This window comes from Bos indicus x Bos taurus, chromosome 8, assembly GCF_003369695.1.
Source record: "Bos indicus x Bos taurus breed Angus x Brahman F1 hybrid chromosome 8, Bos_hybrid_MaternalHap_v2.0, whole genome shotgun sequence".
NCBI classification, from domain to species: domain Eukaryota; kingdom Metazoa; phylum Chordata; class Mammalia; order Artiodactyla; family Bovidae; genus Bos; species Bos indicus x Bos taurus.
The window spans coordinates 6,382,266-6,408,246 of NC_040083.1; the positions used below are offsets into that span (position 1 = coordinate 6,382,266).

General features: G+C 35.6%; 1 protein-coding gene across 1 annotated transcript in view; it reads right to left on the reverse strand.

Annotated features, from left to right (window-relative positions):
* FBXO8 (F-box protein 8) overlaps nucleotides 1–25,981 on the reverse strand; it is a 39,478-nt gene that overhangs the window by 10,066 nt on the left and 3,431 nt on the right. The window contains exons 2-3 of the mRNA XM_027548969.1: nucleotides 12,922–13,258; nucleotides 11,258–11,384 (exon numbers count right to left, since the gene is read on the reverse strand). Coding sequence (XP_027404770.1) covers nucleotides 11,258–11,384; nucleotides 12,922–13,250 — 456 coding nt within the window. The 5' untranslated portion in view covers nucleotides 13,251–13,258. The remainder of the gene's footprint in view (nucleotides 1–11,257; nucleotides 11,385–12,921; nucleotides 13,259–25,981) is intronic.

Sequence of the window (25,981 nt, forward strand, 5' to 3'; positions counted from 1 at the left end):
AAGTCCTTCGCCCGGTCAGAGTATTCCCACTGTCTTATTTGAAAATAGCAGCAGCAGTGGCTAAGATGACAGCTCTGATACTATTTCTCCTTTTTCTAGTGCTATCATAATTGCTAATAAAAATGTAAAATCTATTAATATTAGCCAGCCCAGAATTTCTCGTTCTTCCTATTTATTTAGAGAACATGGGCACTATAGTTAACGGAAAAAACACATCTAGAAATTCTTCTAGGGATATAATACTCTGCAAATTAAAATATCAACACTTTGTTTTTTAGCTAAAGTAAAGATTATTTTACTTAAAGGGCAAGTTTTAAAACTAGGTATCCTTGTTTTTATGCTGTCATTTCATTTCATTCTACCCACTACGTTTAGCTATGCCACTCTCTGGTGTATAAAACTGTCCTTCAGCATGTAACTTCAGAAATGTCACACTTTTACTCATGGCAATTTTATTCATGGTAATTTAATGATGGTTAATCTAATCAATAGACTGAAAAGACTAAAGGAAAAGCTCTGACCAAATTTTTAAAGTTCTCTAACTGGAATTGGTCAGAACCCCATATTCTGTCTGGAGGATGATGAAAAGTCATGAGTATGGAATATGGACTGAAGTCAGCTTACTCATGGACCTGTTTGAGTTGGCAAGGATTTCAGTCTCCAAAAACAATTTATGGACGGCTTTTGGTACATGAAAGTACACAATGCTGAGGAACTGCTAAGAACAGTCACACTTACACCCTAAATTATTTGTAGCTATTAGAAAATGTCAACACGAAACTCAAAAAAAGCAGGGATAGTTCAAAGAAAATAAAAAGAAAAATGGAAAATCATCTCTAATGGAGTCCAGGAAAAATGGAGGCGAGGTGGAGGACAGATCTTTCTGTTTCTTTTTCATAGGAGAGAAAGCAATGCCATCAGACAAAAATAACATGAACTTCATTGTTTAAGGTTTCAAATAACACTGCTGCTGCTGCTAAGTCGCTTCAGTCGTGTCCGACTCTGTGCGACCCCATGGACTGCAGCCTACCAGGCTTCTCCATCCATGGGATTCTCCAGGCAAGAACACTGGAGTGGGTTGCCATTTCCTTCTCCAGTGCATGAAAGTGGAAAGTGAAAGTGAAGTCGCTCAGTTGTGTCTGACTCTTAGTGACCCCACGGACTGCAACATACCAGGCTCCTCCATCCATGGGATTTTCCGGGCAAGAGTACTGGAGTGGGGTGCCATTGCCTTCTCCCTCAAATAACACTACAAAGTTCCTATTCATTTATTCTAACAGCCTCAAACAGAAAGCAAGCTGTATCTGTGAGTTCTAAGAGTCACCAGGAGTCACACCCATCACTGGGACAGACCACTGCATGCAAATGACGTTACTTCCAAAGTGATAAACTACTCAGTTCACTTTAGTTCAGTTGCTCAGTCATGTCCAATTCTTTGTGACCCCATGGACTGCAGCATGCCAGGCCTCCCTGTCCATCACCAACTCCCGGAGTTTACTCAAACTGATGTCCATTGAGTCGGTGATGCCATCCAACCATCTCATCCTCTGTTGTCCCCGTCTCCTCCTGCCTTTAATCTTTCCCAGCATCAGGGTCTTTTCAAATGAGTCAGTTCTTCACATCAGATGGCCAAAGTATTAGAGTTTCAGCTTCAACATCAGTCCTTCCAATGAATATTCAGGACTGATTTCCTTTAGGGTGGACTGGCTGGATCCCCTAGCTGTCCAAGGGACTCTCAAGAGTCTTCTCCAACACCACAATTCAAAAGCATCAATTCTTTGGCGCTCAGCTTTCTTTATAGTCCAACTCTCACATCCATACATGACTACTCGAAAAACCATAGCCTTGACTAGCCAGGCTTTTGTTGGCAAAGTCATGTCTCTGCTTTTTAATATGCTGTCTAGGTTGGTCATAACTTTTCTTCCAAGGACTGTCTTTTAATTTCATGGCTGCAGTCACCATCCGCAGTGATTTTGGAGCCCCCAAAAATAAAGTCTGTCACTGTTTTCCACTGTTTCCCCATCTATTTCCCATGAAGTAATGGGACCAGATGTCATGATCTTAGTTTTTTGAATGTTGAGCTTTAAGCCAACTTTTTCACTCTCCTCTTTTATTTTCATCTAGAGGCTCTTTAGTTCTTCTTCACTTTCTGCCATAAGAGGAGACAAATTACTACTAAAAGTTAAATACAGCAATCATTATTGTAATTATATTGACAAAATTGCTGGTAGGCTATGTAAGCTTCTAGAAAAAGTACTATCTCTAATCTGTCTGTAAATTAGAAAAAAATAGCATTAATCAAAATATGGAGATAAATCTCTATTAGGTTAAGGTATGGGTACTAACACTTCAAACTAATGACAAAGTGACACATTTAAGCACTAATATTATGTCTAGAATTCCTGCTTTATAAAAATCACACACAAACATTTTACTTGCAATATGTGCAATTATAGAAATACACATACACACATACATATGTAGCTATTTAAATGACAGACTTTGATAAATAAAACTTACAATTTTATATTATCTGGAATATACATTTATAAATATATTTTAACAGCTCTGAAGCAATTTTCAAATAAACAAGACCTTTTAAATGTTTTCCTGACTGAGAATACTTTTAAAAGGACGTTAAAATAACAAAAAAAAAGATTTTTCAAAAACCCAAATCTTATTAATAGAGAAGCTGGGGTTTAAATGGTAGTTTTGCTGTCATCACATGTGCATACTTTTTCATGTAATTGAAGTCTCTGTTCATCCTACCACTATTTCAGTCCAAACATGTTTAAATTTGAGCATAATGTTGTATGTACCTCGATTTATTGCTTAAAATGTCTTTTAAAAGATTAAACTAAGCACTACCACTGAACCAAAAAGTTACTGGTTAATAACATTAACTATTATTAAAATATGCAAAAACTGCTCATCACATGTCAGAAAACAAAATAAAAGGCAAAGTTTATCACTATCTAAAGCTAGAAGATGCTGGTGTTTCTGGTACATACTTGATGAAGGACCATTGCTCAGGTGTCAAATATTTATCTACTACAATCCAAAAGTTCCAGGAGACAAAGAACCCCTAACCTAGAGCAGTGTCTGCTGCTGATACTATGGTGTGCGCAGTTGTGCTTCTAGTATAAAATAAAGCTACAGTTTGGTGAGCACTAAGCATTTAACACATACTATTTCATTAAATCTTCATGACACCACCATGATATACATACTATTATTATCTCCATTTTGGAGTTGGGGAAATTGAAGCATAGAAGGTGTAAATAATTTGCACAAGGCCAAAGTCATATGCCTAGGAAGTGGAGAGATACTTAATAAATATTTGTTGAATGAATGCTCAACTCTTTCTGTATAAAGCTTCCAGATGACTTTCAAGAGAAGCTGTAAACTTGTAAGGATTATATAATTCAAACGGGGGGGGGGGGGGGGGAAGACAATCGTAACATAAAAAAGAAAAAAAAAGTATCTAAAACCTATGAATTAGATAGGTGCACCATAAACACCTCAAATTATAAACTCATAAAGGTTGAAATCACTATTCCAAAAATAAAAAGTGACATGTCATTCTAATGATATATTTAACTGCTAATAAGTGGTTCAGAAAGATCTTAAGACTTTTATTATATAGAAGGTATCTTTAAAAATCTTATGAAAGGGAAAAATGTTACATAATCTTATGGCTAAATGTACACCACAACTAGCTGGTTGAAAATGCATAGTGTTTCTTTAATACTTCCATATTTCAAAGCTGCAATTAAATTGATAGATGGTGTGCAACTGATGACATCCAATAATTGAGGAAATACTATCTTTTCAATTTCTGATAAAGCAGTCATATTTGAGTGACATCTACTGTGACATTGGTAGCAACAATTTCAAATTCAGGAAAGACATTCAGGGGAGACAACTACTTCTGATGGTAAAGCTGAGAACTTAAATCTAGAAAGCGATGTCAAGTTTCAGTGAAACTGGTTACATCAGATAAAGAACACTGGAGAGGTGTCAAGGTGGTCGGATAGGGTATAATAAGGAAATAAAAGGCAAACAGAATTTTCTTGGAAATGTATTTAAAATATAAATACAATACTGCAAAGTTTCTAGGAACATTTATCTAAATTGGTAACAAAATTCATACAAAGAAAAAATCTCCCTCATTTTTAGCATTTCCTATTTTAAAATATGAAGTATTAGTGCTGTGGTGTCAAAAATATTATAATTAAAATATACTAATTTTATTCTTTCCTCTAGTTCTTAGTTCTCAGTACACTGTGCATTAATTTCAGTATGCTTTTACTCCAGTAGCAAATTAGTGTTTCCTATAACATACAGAGGAAAACAAAAGCAAAGCCCATCAGGTGGTTTGGGTGATGAATAAACTGTGGAATACTCTAGTCCTGAATCTTTTTCAATTAGATACAGACTAGAAAGGGTCCTGGAAAACTAATTTTCTCTGAAGCTTCTGAAAGGTTTATGCCAAGTCTATAAGTGTCCTTCTACAGACTGATTCTAAACCACGTGAGGGAATGACCTGGAGACAGGGGAGGGTATGGGAGGATGGTCAAAGATACAGTATGGTCAGGGCGAAGTGTAAAATAAAGTTGATCTAGTAGACACCAGACAAAACCAACACATAATAGATCAGATTGAAACAGAAACATACATACATATGCACATACTGACATATACATCATGTTGACCTTAAGAGAGTTTTAATGTTTAGTATGACTAAATGTTTAGTTATGTGTGAATAAGTTTAGTATGACTTGACTAGCTGTACCAGGTAGAAGGTTATTAAGTTATCCAGACAGAGGTTAATTAATATTCAGTGTCTGAGAGGCAGAGTTTTTTTGTACTTTGACTCTAACAATGATCAAGGTAAAGGGATTTTGCTAATGAATGAGAGAATTTTAGGTCTTTTGAGTATACATATTTTATAGAGAAGGTATATTTGGTAAGGGATTCCTCTCATTGTCAACAAGTTCTTTTTGCTCTAAATAAATTCTCATCAGCAAACTGGAGATAAAATTAATTTGCTAATGAGAACCAGCAATGTCTATTTTTATGAAAAACTTGGTTCAGAATTACATGTCAAACTCCTATGAGTTTGGGTGATAATGATTATGTAGCATTAGTATGTTTTAACTACAAAGAGCAGGAACCTCAATTAAAAAAATGTCCAGTGATTTATTGCCTTGTATAAGAAGTCCCAAATTACTAAGGCTCTAGGATTTTTAGGCTCACACACGGAACACAGACCCAATTCTTTCTTTCCAGTGTGTCTGTCTGGGTGTGTTAACAACTTACATGGCTGCAAGGAGGTCAGAGGTATTTCTATCACTACATTGCTACACACCCATGCCCAGAAGTACATACGTGCACATACAGCACACAGTATTCTTTCTTCCAGTCTCATAGATTGGCACTGGACTACATGGATGTCATGGAAGCCAAAGGGAATGAAAGCAACATGATTAGCTTGGGATAATCTATACTCAACTCCTGAGGAATGGAGCTGGGCTCTCGGCTGTTGAGGGTCTTTATCTAGTGAGGTATCTAAGTGATGGGATTTAAATCCTACCCATATAGGACTACAGGGATTTTTAAAAAAATAACTTTCACAATAGAATACAGTGGAACTGGAAGGAACTCTAGACATCTCCTGAGTTCCGCTTATATTCTTTTGTTTTTCCACACTGTGTAGCAGTAACTACTGCCTTCTGGTAATTAAGTATAGTCACTTCAACCGCAGAATAATTACCTACGCTTGTACCTTTTCTTCCTCCCTTTAGGTCTATTTGTTCAGTGGCAGGAGGACCTAAAACAGCGAGAGGGTGGTCTCTGCCAGCAATCTGCATTGTTGTGCCTCTGGTGTCAATACTCTTGCCTTGACTATTAATGTCTCTAAACCAGCAGAGCCCCAGGAACAAGAGAAGTAGAATCACACATTTTTCGAGTGGCTCACTAGTGAAAACAGTGCTGCAGACTCTTGGAAGCCTGCTCAAAGGCCGTTTTGCTCTTTCACTGCTTCTAGCATGTCAGCCACAGTTGCTAAGTCATGTTAAGTCTAAGCCAATAGCATAACCCTTTCTCTTCTGTTCTCCACTGGTCTAGAGGCGTTCATGTGATTCAGTTTGGGTCATAAGAAATGAGCAGAAGCATACTGAAGGCTCCAGAAAAGAATTTTTTCTCCTTAATCAGCATAAGGAATATGAGGAGTTTGCCGCTGATCTTTGTGCTGAGGGTACTTTCATATGAGAATGTGATGCCTTGAGTAGTGGTAACCAGTCAACACATTGAGCTCCCACTGTATCACTGAAACAACTTTGGGATACCCATTCTGGGTGTCTTCTGAAGCAAATAAATTTATCCGGCTTAAACCATTATTAGGTTCTTTGTTCTTTCAAGCCAAAAACACCTAGATGAACCATACAGGGAAAGTGGGTACTACAGGTACATTATAAAATGTGGTACTGAGTAGAGCAGGACAGTGAAGGGGAGTGAGGACCCAATCATTCCTAGACATATTTTAGTTTGTGACATTAGCTAAGAGCTTAAGCATTCTCTCTCTGTGCTATGAGGCACTGTTTAAAGTACACCCATCTGACTGTCAAACTGGCTCAGGTTCTACTATATGGCTTAAGTTTATTCCTGAGAGACTGATCTAACTTCAGTGGAAAGATAAAGTCAAACTTCAAGGCCTGCAGAGCTGGGATAAAACCCCCCAAAGCGGTACATTTGCCAAACTAAAAAGCATCTTTTGTGGCCTGTCAATCTTCCCTGGGAATACCCCTGGTGCAGGAGATTTAATAGAGTTAGTGTAGAGAATGAGACACCAAGGATATGTTGATGAATGATCTGTTCCAAGTTAGTGATACAAATACTTAATCAGTGTCTACAGGTTGTTATTTGAATACAATATTGCTATCAGGTTTGATGTCCTACCCTTATTTTCCAAACTTAACATGTTTGACTACAATCAAAATATAGAACATGAATAAAGCTCTTGGTTGTCTAGACTCAACTCTGTTTTATTATTTTTTTTTTTGTAATTAATGCTATCAGACCAAAGGAAAGAGAACAAAAAATTATAGATCCATAGACTTTTAAATAGGAAAGGAGATTATAGGTAAAATAAACATCATATAGCTGTCAGTGAATAAGGGTATTTCCACTATTTAATCCAGCTTTATTTAATTCATTTAGAAACACATTCACACAGAGTAAGACTACAGATAATCTACCCTAGCATACCTCAGAATGTGTTCCCCAGAATGTTACTTTATAGCCCTCCACCCCACCTCGCCAAAAAGAGACTATGACAAATAAACTCACTCACAACACTTTCTTCTTAGATATTCACAATGGGAATCAATATATTATAAAGGCTTTGAAAAGTTATTCTTTAAATAAGCCAACTAACTGTAACTTATCATGATCAAATTTATTAGACTTGGGAAATCTTTTGACTATGTCCATTATCTTATGGAATAATTATTCCAAAAAATACATTTGGGAAATGTGCACTTTCTGATGATATCAGAGTTTTCTACCTCCAGGAAAATAGTTACTGTTCATCATTGCTTCTATGGTATGAAGTCATGGCAGTGAACATTTTGGTGCTGAATATTGGACCAAAAAAGTAAGATTTTATATATGAGACAATGTAAAAATTGAATACAAACACCCAAGTCCTTTTCTATAATGGAGAACTCCTCCAAATTTCCTGTTTGTATTTTAGCTGGTCCAACAACAAAAAGATGATCCCTTGAAAATAATTTGCTTTACACATTTACATCTAAATATATGCTTAGGTAAAATTTAAAATGTTTCTCATAATAGATTTTATCCCAGATCTGTCTTATAAAATACACACAATTGTATGCATGTGGCTCTTTCTACATGAACACAGGAAAAATGTGTTTATACAGTGTTTAAAAAATCTTCTTTACCTGACCCCAGTGAGGATACTGGTGCTTCCCTGATGGCTCAGACGGTAAAGCGTCTGCCTGCAACTGTTGGGCTGCCATCTACGGGGTCGCACAGAGTCGGACACGACTGACGCGACTTAGCAGCAGCAGCAACGCAGGAGACCCGGGTTTGATCCCTGGGTCAGGAAGGTCCCCTGGAGAAGGAAATGGCAATCCACTCCAGTACTCTTGCCTGGAAAATTCCATGGACAGAGAAGCCTGGTGGGCTACAGTCCATGGGGTCGCAAAGAGTTGGACACAACTGAGCGACTTCACTTTACTGAGGGTATTATTTTAAAAATTTATAAACATATATAGAAACAAAAATAAGCCTATAAAGTTAAACCATGTTCACTACCAATTTCATCCTTTAAATTTACAAATAACTGTCAAGAAAACATTTATTACTCAATGGAATAAGTTACTGGTTGATACGTAAAATTACTTTATTATAATAATGCTGGGGAATAAAATCACACACATAACTTGTACATGCAGGGGAAATATGGCCTAATGTAAACAGATGGTTTTTAGCACATTCCTTTACTAGAATGTGGTCACCTGCCACAAGGTACACAAGCTCATGCACAAGATCAAGACTTTCAAACAGCTGAGATCACAACATCATGCATATAACAGCAGCGTGCTAGACAATCGTACCACAGACTGTGCAGAAGTTCTCCCCCACCCCATGAGCCACTGCCAGCAGCTGCTGTGGAGTTTGGTTACCCATATCCGTGACATGAACGATGTCCTTTGGAGAATCTTGCTCCCTGTGGCTGTAAGTATTCTTATTTTTATAATATTTTAATGATGCTTGCTATCAAAATGTTAAGTACAGAACTAGAAATTATGGAAAAGTAGATTTATTACAATATTGAACAATTATATACATCTTATCTCAGGTACTTAAAATAAACACCGCTTACATTTAAACATAACATCAAACGTAATTAGTTTACTTCTCAGGCTTAAATAAACCCAAATAACACATCTGATGACAGTGCTCCAGTGAGGGGGAAAAATAATCAACCTCCATAGGTACTTTCTGATTGCTAGCACTAAAAAATCATGGCAAGAGTCATTCTAAGACCTGGATGAAATATGACTCATGTAGGTGAGTTCTGTATAAAAACATCTACTAGGATGATCTTTTGATTATATTTTGGTTGGTTAAGCAACCAAACTGACATTGATTATTTATCAGTCAATGAAAGCAAGTGTGGAATATTAATTAAAATACTTCTCTTCATTTCCCTGCACCTACAAGTGTACTTCAGTGTCCTTCCATGCCTACTTATGTCCTAAGGGTACTCTGGTAAAGAGAGAATTCTATTTTGTTATTAGGCCACAGCTGCTTGCTGAGAGCCTGGGTGATGTTCATAAAAGCACAGAAGCAGAATTCTGGAACCAAAGTCACTTTGAATGGTTTAGTTCCACGCTGCCTGACAACAGTAAGTGCCCCTTTCAGAACAGTGAATTCAATACTTCTGGAATGCTCCAGGATATCTTTGAATCAGGCCAGGGAGTAAAAGAAAGAAAATACAGCCAACTCTCAATAACAATGGGAGGTAGGATGGATAAGTAAAAATCTGAAGATCTAAAAATCTTATTTTTAATTAGTAACTTGAATCCCCTCTTTAGGCAAACATTTGACTTTTATAGTTTATTGTCAGATAAAGAGGACTTTAATCTTACCTCTTTTCTCTGCCCCCCTCCCCCCGCCCCCGCAAATATTCTAGAGGAGGTACAAAAGAACTCTATAGTCTGATATATGTAGCTGCAAAGATGGAAACATATTTTGACATCTAACTTTTCCAATTCAGATATTTAAAACTACCCATATAATATTCTAGTATATAAGGGCCTATCTATATTTTCATTTTTGCATAAAAAGGATGCTTTATAATTTATTTTAAAAATGGTACTCTTTTAGCAGGGAATGACTACTTACCATAATCAATATGAGCAGTTATATCCAACTTTTCTGACTTTGCAAAGGTACAACTCAGTACTTACCGAGTTACACTTTCCTTATAATGTAATATTCGCAACTGATATGAATTGGGGATGACAGTTTTGCTCAATATTGGCATAATTCATGACTGGAGCCAGTATGACTTGATAAATTAGTCCTAATAAGACAGGCCTGTAATAGCTAGCTGCCTTTCCTGATTCCCACGTATCTAGAGTAAAACACCATACCCCTCTGCCTCAATTTTCTAGTAATCATCATTCAATTAACTCAAGATACTAATGCAAAATATTTCTTATTGTAACACTAGTCATATGACCTGTTTAAACTGGCAACATCAATATTATACTGGTTTTAAATGTATACTTTGAACTTTAACTTCTAATAAATCATTCTACTTTCATTAAAAGTATGTCTTCTATTCATTGAAAATAAAAGTGGTGAAAGAAGAGAACAAATATAACATATCTGTTCTTTATAACGTATTTGCTTTATAACATATATACTTTACTGTATTTGTGGGGCTAAGACTTAAATGATCCACCCAAAAGTCATAGTTCTGAGTGTTATGTAATTTCTATTAGATTTATAAGAATAAGAAACATTTCTAAAAATCTGAACCTTTCCAGAATATATTGAAATAAGAATAGGTGAGAAGGGGAGCCAGTGACAGAACTATCTTCACATTTTGATCACTCATATGTTAAGAAAGGATTAAATAATTAATTCATTTCAAGCAGTGCTTTTTGATTCTCCCACTCTCCCTCTTCTTTATTTGTGTTTGCTTACTGTCTTAAGAAAAAAAAGAATCAGATAATTAATGCAAAATTATGCAATTTTATAACAATCTATAAGTTGTTTCTATGTTATCATGGGATTAAGATTTTTAAAGGCATTATTTAAAGACATTTTGATGTGTCACGAACTAGAAAAATATCCTTTGTATCCTCTGATAATCATAACTAAGTGGAAGTAAGGAAATGAAGAAAATGCTGCAGGTAAAGTCTGATGAATATATTTTGTGCTCTCAACTGATAATGTAGTGGTATCTCAACCAAATGTAGGTGATGGCTGCATGCGCATCATGGAAGCTGCCATACAAAGTGAACAGATTGCAAGATTAGTACTTGACATAGTAAGGAAGAAAGAAATGACTAAGTCATATAGCAATAACTCCAAACACTGGGCTTCACAGTGATTCAAAAGTCATGTTAAGAGACTTATAATTTTACTTGCAAATTTATTATGTTGGAGCAATTAAGTTCAACAGTTACAAATGTTCAAATTCTTCACTTACCTCATCTGGGTTGGCATTAAAGGTGAGACTGCCTTCATCCAGCTGCATGTACAATTTTCTGAAAGAAAATCCTAGAGGTGGGTTCTTGTTGTAAATGGAACAGTGACCCCAAGTGGATTTACACAGCCTGTAAGTATGATAAAAATCAGATGAGAAAACATGACCAGATTGAATCTTCTAAGTTAAAGATGTATGTACATGATAAAATAGTGATATGAAATGATATAAAATTGGATTTTACAGCTCTGAAGTATAAACTGCTTAATTTTATGCTTGCTTTATTTATTTACTAGAGTAAAACAGACAAACGCCTTCAATTTAGCAATTCTGACAACACTTAATAAATGTGAATTACAAAGATTGGTAATATTCGAGTCCCACTGAAGTTAAACATAAATGATGACAATGATAACAGCTAACATTTACCAAGTGCTTAACAGATGCCAGGCACTATTTAAAGCATTTTAATAGTATTAATTTGCTTAATCTTTACAACCATCCTATGATTTGGCACTACAGATAAAGAAACACAGACACCATAAAAAAGCTGCCCATGGTCACACAGCTAATTTGTGTAGAGGCAGGATCTGAATCAAAGGAACTTACTCTCGAGCTTGCAGTACTAACCAAGAGTCTAAACAGAATTAAACAACTATGTGCTCCATTGTGAAATATAATTGAGTGGGGGGTGGGGGAACTGCTGGGCAGAGGGAGAAACTGTAATGCTGTAACTTTAATACTTCAATGAAAAGCTGCAACACTAAGATTAGTATATGTTAGGATATTGCTTTAAAACACTGGTTCTTTACTATCAGAGCTAAACATGACTTTTTACAAAATCTGTAATACTTAAAATACCTCAAAACACACTGTTTCTATTAATACACATTGGGACACTTGTTTCCAATTTTGTTCAGAGGCATTAGCTACTGGTTATTATTTGAAAGCTAACCTTTCATCTTGTTACAATTCCGAAAAAATTCTGGATGGATACCATAGTTTCACTTTCTGGTATTATTAATTTTTGACTCAAACTTCCAAATTTCCTTCTTTTCTCTCTCTTTTACACGCACACGCACAGAGAGAGAGCGAGCTTGCAGGAAAACAAGAAAGTTACTGTCTCAGCCTATAACATCAAAATTTCTGAGGAAAGTGGGTAGAATATTCACTTTTACATGGGAATATCTTCTTCATAGTTAATTTATATCATTGCATTTTTTTTTCCCAGCCAAATGAGATGATTCTGTAACAGGGAGTTTAGTAACTTGTTTAGAAAATTATCATTTTAGCAGCCTCTTTACTCTAGTCCCATAGCTTTTGACTTTTATTACTAAGCTATGTAAAAGCAACAGAACCTCCCCTAAATTAAAATACAAAAACTAATCCAGTCTTTAATTTATCAAGGAAAAAAAAATCCAAGAGTCAGAGATATAGGCATAAAGGAAGCATTTTTCTTAGAAATGAACAATCCAGATTTAAATCCTGTTCTAATAAGCATAGAAATAAACTTTTTTTTACAAAGTTTAAATATAGGACCATAAATTAAGTTTGATGGGAATATTAAAATGGAAAAAAGCAGCACTCCACCCTCCAAAAAAAAAAAAAGCATTTAGGCAAGGTTATACTTGGTGATATCTGGGTCAAATATGGTAAGTTGAACTTACCCTTGCCAGAGAAGTTCATCATTGGCCAGGTCCTGCCAAACGCAGGAAGCTAAGCAGAGGTCAGTGGCATTCAGGTAGGACAAGATGGTAAAGCTTAGTTCGGGAGGCAGCATTTCCAAATTAATGAATCCTTCCTGTTCTTTAGACTTTCTTGTCTTCAGAAGATGATATATGTCGATGCCCCCCTGGACGTGTTTGCGATGACTGGTGTGAGACATGTTGCTGGCAGCCACCCTCCTGCTCTGCTCTCTGCTGAGGTAGCCTTGCTCACCGTAGCCTTCCTGCTGTAGCTGCTGGTTTCTGGCCACTCTCCACAGCCCCTGACCCATCTGCAAGCCTGGGAGAAAAGCCAGAATGGAGTAAGGCTCTATTAAGAAAGTAATCCACCTTTCCCTGCAGTACTACAGGTCTACATGAAGCATTCATTTATCAGAATTAACATGTTTTAACATTAAAAACATATTAAATAGAATAGCAAATTACAAAGAACAGTCAGAACATTGTAAGTATGAAACTTGGATTTGGAGAACTATTTGGTTTGATTATCACCTTTATCTCAGTTTGCTAACTGCTTTTAAAATCCACAGGTGACATAATCATTTTTCACAAGGTAAGATTTAAAAGTTACTGACGTCCTAAAGACTCTTACAAAATTATAATTATGTGGACTTATGGGCCAGTATTAAATACAACTCTGATCAGAGCACAGGACTTCATTTAAAAGGTCCCTACACACTGCTTTTTATCACAACCCAGGCTAAGCTAAGCTAGCCCCTTTTAACCAAATTCCCAGATGCATAACAGCTGTGAAACAGGCTTTTCGTTTAATTCTTGCCAGTCTGCTCTTAAGTTGTAGGCTGTAATAAAATGTAACATAGGCCCTGAAGTCTAATTCAGAAATCTTATAAATTAGACACCTAGAACTCCACGATAAAGAGCTCAGTGATGACTATTTGGTTCTGTTGCTGCTTTAAATACAAATCTTGAAATCAATTTTCCAGTTCTTCTCCATATGGTCCTATGGACTCCTCAGAGGTCCCTGGGAAAAGGCAGGAGAAAGGGAGGGGTGGTCCAGTCTCTCTTGCCTCCACTCCACCTCCCACCAGAGCAGTTCTACCTTTATCTGTTACAAATACCAGACTTCCTTATATGCAAATATTTAGAAGGCTACTGGTCTAGCATTTCCATTTCATTTGGTTTTGCAAATAAGTAACTTTCCCAGGGCAAATAAATTCATTGAGAAAAATGAAACCAGGAAGTGTTTTTAACTAACATAAATTATTTCCAAGATCTCTTTTACAAATAAAATATTCCTGTTTTAAAAACCCAATTTTTCTACTAATGTGTATGAGTTTTAAAAATTTGGAGGAAGAAACCGGTTTTTGTTCAAAATCATTAAATTTCATTGCATGACCTAACCTTAAAATATGGCTTTGTTTTAATTGGCTGTTTACAATAAAGAGTAGTAATCAAAATAAAAAAAGCAACCCCTCCGCCAGACTATTGGTGACCAGAAATTCTGAAAATTATCAGGAATAATTTTTGAAAATTGAAATATTTCAAATAAATTTGAAAACTGAATGGAATTTGAAAGAATATCAAAGGCTATTTTTTCAATATTTAAAAAAGCATGTATATTTACTGAATTGTTGGTTATTTTTTGGATAATGACTACTTGTTGATTAAAACAGGAAAAACAGTCCAGGATAATTTTTCACTCTTCGTCCTTGGAAATCCAAAAGCTTAAGCTATAAAGAGATTGGGTGAGGTGGGGGGTGGGGGGGGAAGGGGGAGGTATAGAGAGAAGGAACATATTAATAATTTTTAAATGTAGGAAAATTTGTTTTTTCAAAGAAACCACAAAAGGTAGTAACTTTTCCTCTTTATAACACATATTACCATTATGGTAGCAGTTCCTAAAGTAGTACTTAAGCTATAATAATTAAATTCTTATTTTCTATTAGAATGATTGAGATACCAAACTGATAACACCAAATATTGGAAAGATGTGGAAACTCAAAACAATACAGTCACTTTGGAAGACAGTTTGACAGTTTCTTACAAAAATAAACATGCTTTTACCATATGCTTCAGCATTCATGCTCCTTGGTATCTACCCAAATAAGTGGAGAACTCATGTCCATACAAAAACCTGCACGTGGACCTGTAGCTTTAGTCATAATTACCGAAACTTGTAAGCAACCAAATTGTCCTTGAATAGGTGAATGGATAAATTTACTGTGATATATCCAGACAAAGGAATGTTTAGTGCTAGAAAGAAATGAGGTATGAGAAGACACAGAAGAAACTTAAATATATATTACTAAGTAAGAGCAGCTGATCTGAAAAGGCTACATCGTGTGTGTGATTTCAATTATAAGACATTCTGAAGAAGCAAAACCACAGACAATAAATTAACAATGAAAAAAGCACAGAATATCAACAAAAAATTTGGAAGGAACTTTAAGTTTCCTTAAGGTTTAAATATGCTATCATATTACAACATAAGTACAGCTTAATTTTGACATGACTCATAAACATTTAAAAAATTTTATCATAGCCATTTCTCTGCTGATCTTAGCAAGAACATATCTAGAAATTGAACTGACTGCTAAGCTCATCACAGTATATCTGTTGTCATTTTAGATAATTATATTTATTCTTCTCTTTTGCACTTGTACTACCAAAGGTAAATAATCAAATATGATGACTATGATGTCTGAAGTCTCAAGATTTAAGGCATCTAATGTCAATTTGTATGTACTTCCCTACCTCTTTATGGTGGCATATGGTTAGGCAGCTGTTATTCTTCTCAGGGATGTTGCTAGGGAACGCAGAATCAGGGTGATTTCCCTAGGCTCTGGACTTAAATGGGATCATTTAAATAGAGCACTGGATAAAGGAACTCAGAAAGCATCCAGCAGGTAGAAAAGAGGGAAAGCCAGCAGATGGTTCTTAGGATTAAAAAAAAAAAAAGTTAATGGGGAGGGTGGAGGTTTGAGGCACATATACACATGATTCAGACAAAGAAAACTGCATTTTCTATCCTTCTACTGCTAAATAATATTGCAAATTACCATTGTGGGATGTCTTTTTCCCTTTAAAGCAGTTCTGGATTCTGGGGAAGAACGCAGCATGATAAATCACTTGAGAAGGATCAATATCATAAATTTCTCCTTTGGAGAAAGGAAAGGGTGTCCACAGTGCTCCATCCTACTCACAGTCTTCCTTAGGGTAACAGGTGTGTGGCATGTGGATGGAACTGTCAGAAAAGTGATTAAACTAAAAAAGACATGAGATCCATTGCAGAAGTTGTGAAGCAAGTCACAGAGGGAGCATGGTATTGAGGACTCTGATGCTGAACAGACACTTGAGTTCAAGTCCTGACTCCACTGGTCAGCACTTACAGGACTCTGGGGAATTTACTTCCCCTATGGCTCAGACAGTAAAGAGCCTGCCCACAATGCAGGAGACTTGGGTTTGATCCCTGGGTTGGGAAGATCCCCTGGAGAAGGAAATGGTAACCCACTCCACTTCAATCCACTCCAGAAGGAAATTCCATGGGGTCGCAAAGAGTCGGACATGACTGAGCGACTAACACACACATGCAGTCTAAGCTCTGGTTCTGTCATATTAAAGGTGATAATGTACATATAATATAATAGTAATACACACAGTTCAAAGGGCTGGTGTATTAAATATTACATACAGAGTTCACTTCACAGATAATTTTAAAATGTTAGCTCATTTGTTTAGACAAAATCATATTTTTACAGAGCGAAAATGATGAGCCTTTTGGTAATACATAGCTCTCTATATAATAAACAATAATAAATAGCTCCCTGATAGCTCAGTTGGTAAAGAATCTGCATGCAGTGCAGGAGACCCTGGTTCAATTCCTGGGTCAGGAAGATCTGCTGGAGAAGGGACAGGCTACCCACTCCAGTATTCTTGGACTTCCCTTGTGGCTCAGCTGGTAAAGAATCCGCCTACAATATGGGAGACCTGAGACTTGGGTTCAATCCCTGGGTTGGGAAGATCCCTTGGAGAAGTGGCTACCCACTCCAGTATTTTGGCCTGTAGAATTCCATGGACTGCATAGTCCATGGGATCGCAAAGAGTCTGAAACTACTGAACGACTTTCACTTTAGTAATAAAACTTATAGAATGATACTCCAATTATCACATAAAGAAGAATCCATGAGTGAGTCTGCATTGATGATCAATAAACACATAAAGAAGAGAGGAAAGCTCTTCCTTATAGTAAAATTCTGAATAACAAGGAGTTAGAAAAATTATCATTTTACTATAATCATAGAAAAAATAATTCAGGCAAGAATTATCAATGAGTGCTGAATCTGGAGTTTGATAAAGAATGGAAAGTTTACAGAGTCTCAAAGTATCTGCCCCTACAAATTACTCATTAATTACAAAAAGAAATTAAGAAATCAGATAGTATTTAACCAAGTGTTCAAACTTAACTTTTATCAATAAGAGACAAACAGACATATTGCCTCTGAACATATGTGCCTCTGGACCCTGAGAAGGACATAACAATTATACAGTATTTTGGCCAAAAATGTATAACCTTTATCTAATCATGAGGAATATCAGAGAAACCCGAGTCTACAATCTTTTTTTTTCTTTCTTTCAAAATTGCCAATGCCATGAAGCTGAAGAAAGGAATAATTCCAGACTAAAGGAGACTGAAAAACATGACATCTAAATTCAATGTGTGGACTGGATCATATACGGGAAAAAAGTGCTATAAAGGACATTATTGGAATAACTAAAAAACTAGATATACAGCCTAAGATTGGGTAAAAATACTTACATCAATGTTAACTTTAATGAATTTGATAACTGTGTAGTGGCTTTGCCAGAATATTGGGTTGGCCAAAAAGCTTGTAATGTTAGATGTTAAAGAAAAACCCAAATGAATTTTTAATATATTCTTGTTCTTAGGAAAAATACTGAATTGTTAAGGCATAACATATACAACCTAGTCTCAAATGGTTCAGAAAAACAGGAATGTCAATCTCCACACAGAGAGAATGTTAAAGCATGTTGCAAAATGTTTAAAATTTGTGAATCTGAGTAAAAGGTGAAAAGTGTTAGTCTGGCAGTCCTGTCTGACTCTTTGTGACCACATGGTCTGTAGCCCGCCATGCTCCTCTGTTCATGGAATTCTCCAGGCAAGAATACTGGAGTTGGTTGCCATTCCTTCTCCAGGTGACCTTTCTGACCCAGGGATCGAACTCAGGTCTCCTGCATTGCAGGCAGGTTCTTTACTGTCTGAGCTACCAGGATAAAAGGTATGCACCAATTATTTTTATTAATCTCACAACCTTTCTGTAAACAGAAATCTTCTGATTAAGGAATCCAAGCATGTGAAATTGGAAAATAACCGAGTTTGATATGCACTAAGTTTAAGCCTCTTGAGAAACCTATATGCAGGTCAGGAAGCAACAGTTAGAACTGGACATGGAACAACAGACTGGTTCCAAAAAGGAAAAGGAGTATGTTAAGGCTGTATATTGTCACCCTGCTTATTTAATTTCTATGCAGAGTACATCATGAGAAACGCTGGGCTGGAATCAACATTGCCGGGAGAAATATCAATAACTTCAGATGTGCAGATGACACCATCCTTATGGCAGAAAGTGAAGAGGAACTAAAAAGCCTCTTGATGGAAGTGAAAGAGGAGAGTGAAAAAGTTGGTTTAAAGCTCAACATTCAGAAAACGAAAATCATGACATCTGGTCCCATCACTTCATGGCAAATAGATGGGGAAACAGTGGAAACAGTGTCAGACTTTATTTATTTTGGGGGGTTCCAAAATCACTGCAGATGGTGACTGCAGCCATGAAATTAAAAGACCTTTACTCCTTGGAAGGAAAGTTATGACCGACCTAGATAGTATATTGAAAAACAGAGATATTACTTTGCAACAAAGGTTCGTCTAGTCAAGGCTATGGTTTTTTCAGTGGTCATGTATGGATGTGAGAGTTGGACTGTGAAGAAAGCTGAGCACCGAAGAATTGATGCTTTTTGAACTGTGGTGTTGGAGAAGACTTGTGAGAGTCCCTTGGACTGCAAGGAGATCCAACCAGTCCATCCTAAAGGAGATCAGTTCTGGGTGTTCATTGGAAGGACTGATGCTGAAGCTGAGACTCCAGTACTTTGGCCACCTCATGCAAAGAGTTGACTCATTGGAAAAGACCCTGATGCTGGGAGGGATTGGGGGCAGGAGGAGAAGGGGACGACACAGGATGAGATGGCTGGATGGCATCACCGACTCGATGGACATGAGTTTGAGTGAACTCCGGGAGTTGGTGATGGACAGGCAGGCCTGGCATGCTGCGATTCATAAGGTCTCAAAGAGTCGGACACGACTGAGAGACTGAACTGAACTGAAGTTTATGAAGTACTGTTCTTTGAGCTTAGTGTCATACAGACTGAAAACCATCACTAAGGAGATAAAAGTTCAGCATCACGGTTTAAGAGTAGTAAGTGACCCTTGTCAAGGCAAACATTAAAACAGTAAGAATTATTTTTGCCATTTGTGATAAAAATTTTTTATTTAAAGGGAGAAGAAATGTTTCTTAATGAAAGTAGAAGGGAAAACCCTTTAATTTTGTGTGAGCAGATTTAAGGCTTGGGATTACTGGCTGTGTTCCCTCCTTTTGTGTGTAATACTATGTACACAATATTTTAAATATATTTAAATACAAATATTAAACAATAATATTGTTTTTGTACTATAAACCACAATTTTTAATACTTACTCTGTGCCAAGCACTGTGGAAGCTTTAATTGCATTATGCCATTTCTGTCCTCAAAACAACCTTAACAGGTAGATATTAGATATTATTCTACCTATTTTACAGCTGAGGAAATAGTGACTCAGAGATGTTAAGCAACTTTGACCAAAATCTCAGAGCTGACAAGTGGTAAACTAAAGATTCAAACTCAGGTCTGAGTCCAAAGCTTTTATTCCTAACCGCTGAGCCCTATGTGCAGAACTGGCAAAGACAATTTACCGTGTTTCTTCATCACTAACTCTCATCTCTTTTACCTCTGCAGCTGCTTATTACCTCCACCGTTGCTTCCAGCTGCAGTTTCTCTTTCAAGCTACTGTTCTTGTGGAAAGCACATAGGCTTTGATGTGAAAAAAGATCTACTTCAAACGCCTACACAGAATCTGATTAGACTATAGTCTGTGGTCCTTATTTTCCTCATCAGGAAAACAGTGAATAACTCTTACTCCAAAGAACTTAGAGGGGTTAAGAGAACCTAATATATAGGTAATTTACCATCACAGGTAGTTTTGTAGTCACCATTCAACCCCCTTTAAAAGAAACTCTTATTTTGGTTCTTCCATTTCAGAGTATACCTGATTATTCTAGACATAATGATCTGAACAGTTACAATCCTGGTTCTAAATTTCATGAACTTAGGATCTGTGAATTTGGAGATGCCATTTACTTTTGCTAGGAGAAAGAAAACTAACATCTAGTAAATATATAAAGTTAGAAGAAACTAACTTTGCTTAGATTGACACAGTTTGACAAATAAAGTCAAGTATATAGTCATCAGTCAGTGATAAGAGAGAGACCATTTTGGCAGTTCAGTATCAGTACTATCATCATCTTTAATCACTACAGATATATTTCTAGAAATGGAAACTTTATGACTTCATGGGAAGATTCAATATATCAAAAGTCCTTTTTGCAGTATCACAAACTAAATTAATTAACAGGAAATTTCTACTATAGATCTTTATGACATTTTCACATTCCTAGGAACCTGAATTATAAACAGCTTTATGTATAGAATGCTAATTTCTTAGATCTCTGAAATCAATTTACAACTGTTGAGATCTGTATTTTTAAGCATATTTCTTGATTATAAAATATGAATTACTCAAACATATGTTCCTTAAGACAACAATAATTTTGGAACTCACCTATCATATTGTGCTTTATTACTGTAAGAAATAAAAATTAAAATATATATACAGGTAGTTCTTATACAGGACCATGCTAACTACTGAATAACAGTTCTATGGGACTTTGCATAGCAAGGCCATGGTTCTAAAAAGCACACATTTCAGTTTACATGGTACCATGTAGAGTAAGAACTGCCTGTAAGTACTAAGACGGGGGAATGATTCAACCCAATAGGCTACGAGGAAAAATCCAGTACCAAACACAGTGCCTCAGACCTACAAAGCACTCAGCAATATTTGTTGACTGAATGAATCTTTAAATGGTAAACAACAAGCAAAACTGAATTAGATCAACCTTATCTAAATTTCACATCTTTCAAAAAATCATCAGACTAGATCATAGACTTAAAATGCAAAACATGAAAGAATACAACTTTTAATGACTGTGGCTTCGTAGTAGAGCCTGAAGTCAGGCAGGTTGATTCCTCCAGTTCCATCCTTCTTTCTCAAGATTGCTCTGGCTATTCGAGGTTTTTTGTATTTCCATACAAATTGTGAAATTATTTGTTCTAGCTCTGTGAAGAATACCATTGGTAGCTTGATAGGGATTGCATTGAATCTATAAATTGCTTTGGGTAGTATACTCATTTTCACTATATTGATTCTTCCAATCCATGAACATGGTATATTTCTCCATCTATTAGTGTCCTCTTTGATTTCTTTCACCAGTGTTTTACAGTTTTCTATATACAGATCTTTAGTTTCTTTAGGTAGATATATTCCTAAGTATTTTATTCTTTTCATTGCAATGGTGAATGGAATTGTTTCCTTAATATCTCTTTCTGTTTTCTCATTATTAGTGTATAGGAATGCAAGGGATTTCTGTGTGTCGATTTTATATCCTGCAACTTTACTATATTCATTGATTAGTTCTAGTAATTTTCTGGTGGAGTCTTTAGGGTTTTCTATGTAGAGGATCATGTTATCTGCAAACAGTGAGTTTTACTTCTTCTTTTCCAATTTGGATTCCTTTTATTTCTTTTTCTGCTCTGATTGCTGTGAAACATGTATAATATCATATATGAAATGAGTCGCCAATCCAGGTTCGATGCACAATACTGGATGCTTGGGACTGGTGCACTGGGATGACCCAGAGGGATGGTATGGGGAGGGAGGAGGGAGGAGGGTTCAGGATGGGGAACATGTGTATACCTGTGGCGGATTCACGTTGATATATAGCAAAACTAATACAATATTGTAAAGTTAAAAAATAAAATAAAAGAATACAACTTTTAGAAAAACATAGAGAAGGAGATCTTAGGGGTCTACATCTAGGCAAAGAGTTCATCAAAAGTACAAACTATAAAAGTAAAAGTTGGTAAAGTCAACCTCATCGATATTAAAAACATTTGCTCTTTGAAAAGTCCATATGAAGAAAACAAAAACACAAGCTACAGATGGAGAGAAAATATCTCAAACACAACAGCAAAAAAAAAAATCAAACAATTCAATTAAAAAAGGACATAAGACATGAACAGATACTTTGCCAAAGAGGATATACAAATTGTACATAATTACATGATAGACATTCAGCATCACTATCCAGAAGGGAAGTGGCTGTAGTTTTAAATGGCAGCACCAGGGATCCGTCCCAGTGGTGTTTGAACTGTTCAGTGTCTTGACTGTGGTACTGGATATGTGAATCTGCTCAGAATCTCATACATGCACATACACATGTGAGCAAAAATAAACTGCAGAATTCTGAATAAGATAGGTGAGATATGTTGATTTCAATATCCTGGTTATGACAGTATATTATGATTTTATAATATGTCACACTACCCAGGGAAACTAAGCAAAGTGTACAAGAGATCTCTTGCTATATTTCTCACAACTGCATGTGTATCTACAATTCACTAAAAAAGGTGGGAGGCAGAGTACTGTACACTTAAAACAAGTGAATTTTATAATATCTAAATGATGCCACAATAAAGTTCTTTAAATAACTAGACACTCTAATAAACACTCTAAAGAGGGTGACCAAGGACACAGCAAGTCTAGTGACATTTGACAAATAGTAACTATTTTAGATTTAAGGAAATCCAACTAATTATTAAAACTCTATGACCTCTGAATCACCTCTGACTTTGTGGAACACACTATACAGATCAAAAGAAGAGAGAATCAAGGAATACAAATCTTTAAGCATACAAATTATATTAATGTGTAGGCTATTTACTTAGGATACATCAATAATCGAGTGGAGGTATAAATACAAAAGAATTGATGTGTGCCTCTTCCTGGGTCTAATAAACAGCATAAATGCAAACTACATTAAAAGTGGTTTACTCATTAAAAATCAAAGTACAGGAAATAATGTGATTTAATTTTGATTGCTGGAGATAATTTTATAATATTAATAATGTTAAAAGTTACAATATAATAATTTTATAATATTTCAAATTTGTGAGAATAATGATATAATTTCTTTAAAATATTTTAAAAATATTTTTAAAAACCATCAGTTGTTTAATCTCCTAACTACTATCCTTATTTCTATTAAAATAACAGTGACAATAACAATAGTACTTTTTTTTTACACATTGACCAAATAATTTAGAAGAGCTCTTTCTTTTTTTAATCTAATTATTTAGGCCTTCTGGTTTTTAAAATTAATGTCTAGTTTTATTATGCTGAGACTAGAGAATGTGGCCTATATGAGGTCTGCATGAGAGAACTGTGCAGGTTTTCTTGACACAGCTATTTTGGAGAGTGAATTTAAAGTTGGAGTTCCAATTACACAATATGCTGTGTGACCTCAGATATTTCAAACAAGGTTTCTGATCTTTGGTTTCCTATAAAATGCAGGAAATCACTCCTATCTGTATTACAGGATTGCTATCAGTCTTAACTGAGATAATATATTGAATATATAAAGGCATCTTTTAATTGTCAAGCAGTATGTATATCCTGACTCATTCCCTTTTCTCTAATGCAAAAATCTGAGAAACTTTTCTGACATATTTTAGATATAATTTTCATTTTTAAAAAAAAAGAGATACAGTGGCAGTCTAAACGTAACTGTTGTAACAGCACAAAGGCACTTCCACTTAGAAGGCAGCATAGATTATATTAATTACCAAAAGCTCTATCAAGTTAATTATTAACATTTCTGAGAACAATACTTTTCTGTTATTGTAATATCTTGTTCTCTTTTCAAAAAAGTAGAACTTTTCCACAAAAGAATGCTAAAGATTGCTTTTAATACCTACTGGTACATCTAATATAAAATTATCTATAAAGTATATTAATCATCTTTAATCAAAACATCCCTATGTAACAAGTTAAACATCAAATAAAGTATTATTCTAAAGGAACACACTGCTCTACTGCTTTCAGTAATTCTATGGCACTAAGGATTCAAACAGCACATGCTGTGGAAACAATATATGTGATAAAGAATGGTTCATACACCATTTAGATGGATGGATGACACGCAGGGGAAGATGGGAAGAACACAAAGGAGTCTGGAGGTCTCAAAAAAGCATTCTGCTTTAAACATTTTCATTTGAAGCAAAGGAGATTCTATAAAGTGTCTTCCTGAGTAAGCAGTGTTAAATCACCAGTCTGTGTTGAGCGACATGAATGAGCTACTTTAAATACTCATTATAAATCATTACTTTTCAATATTTCTTAAATGTCTAAATAGTTGGATTTACAAATAAGAAATTTCCTATTTCACATAAAGATCTAAAACTCTGTGTACCAAATGAGGAAATTCACTCCTTTATATTGCCTTGGAAATTTTCAAAATTTTTTTCCAACTAGGAAGTAACCAGATTTTTAGTTACTTTCTAAGTGTTATCATGTGATTGCATAAGAACATGGGAGATTCTGTGAGAAAATATTTTCCACATTTATAACCAAATTGGCAGCCCCAGCATTTATTTCTCTTTTTCCAAAAGAACAGACCACCAAGGTAGTTTAAAACAGACTGAGGAGAGGGGGGAAAAAGAAAAGAAAAAAAAAAACCTGATAACCAAGCACACTTCTAAATTTGAAAGGCAACAACTGTAGAGAAATGAAGGAGGGTAAGTCCACAAGGAGGTCCTTCTAAGGAGAAAAGGGAAATAGCTAAGTACTAAGAGGTCACAGGGTACATTAAACACATAAAAAAAAAAAAAAAAACCCACTCATTAAATTTAAAGATCTGGTCCTGCAAGAGCAGTTTTTTGTTAGTAAAAGGCATACCATTTGTAGTTTTTTTTAAATCAAAAAAGATTTACAATATCACTGTTTTCTGAAGGTTTTTTATCCTGTTGTTTAATTTGATTCTATAATGAATGTTACCAAATGGTATCTAAACAAGTGTAAAAATTAAGATATGTCACTTAAAATGTAACCAAAAAGCAGAGAATTGGGGGCTTATTCAATTTCACTTATTTCTTCAGCTTCTTTTGCAGAGAGATGTTCCACTGTCTGTTTTAATTTTTGAGTAAAATAAATTTATTGAATTTCTCACCAGCATTATTTTTTAGTTGCACTGGCTGCACTCTTTACTCGACCCAATTGTATCAGCAGTGGTCATGGCAGCACATTCCCAACCCTCAGGGCACAGCACACTCCATGCCCACTGACCACAAGGCCACTCTTATCAGAGTTGTGGAATTAAAAAGACAAAACAAAAACTGTCATTGTTACTGACATACTTTTAAAGAAATAAAGACAAAGTATCAAACAAAATAAATATATTTTTAATTTTATTTTTGGCCATGCCCTGCAGCATGTGGGATCTTAGTTCCCCAACCAGGGATCCAACCTGTGACCCCTGCATTGGGTGCATAAAGTCTTAACCACTGGAGGGCCAGGGAAGTCCCTAAAATAAAATAAATACTGACAGCAGCCAATAGAAAAGTCAGAAGTGAGATGAGAAAACATCTAACAGTGAAAACAGACTAACACAAAATGTGTGCATTATTCAGGCTCCTTCAACTTGTGACTACAAGGCACAATACTCGAAGTTTCACTTTCCTCACCTATAAAGAGAGTTTTGAACTTGATGATCTCTAAGTTCTCTTTTAGCTATAAAATTCTGTGATCCTCTAAAGA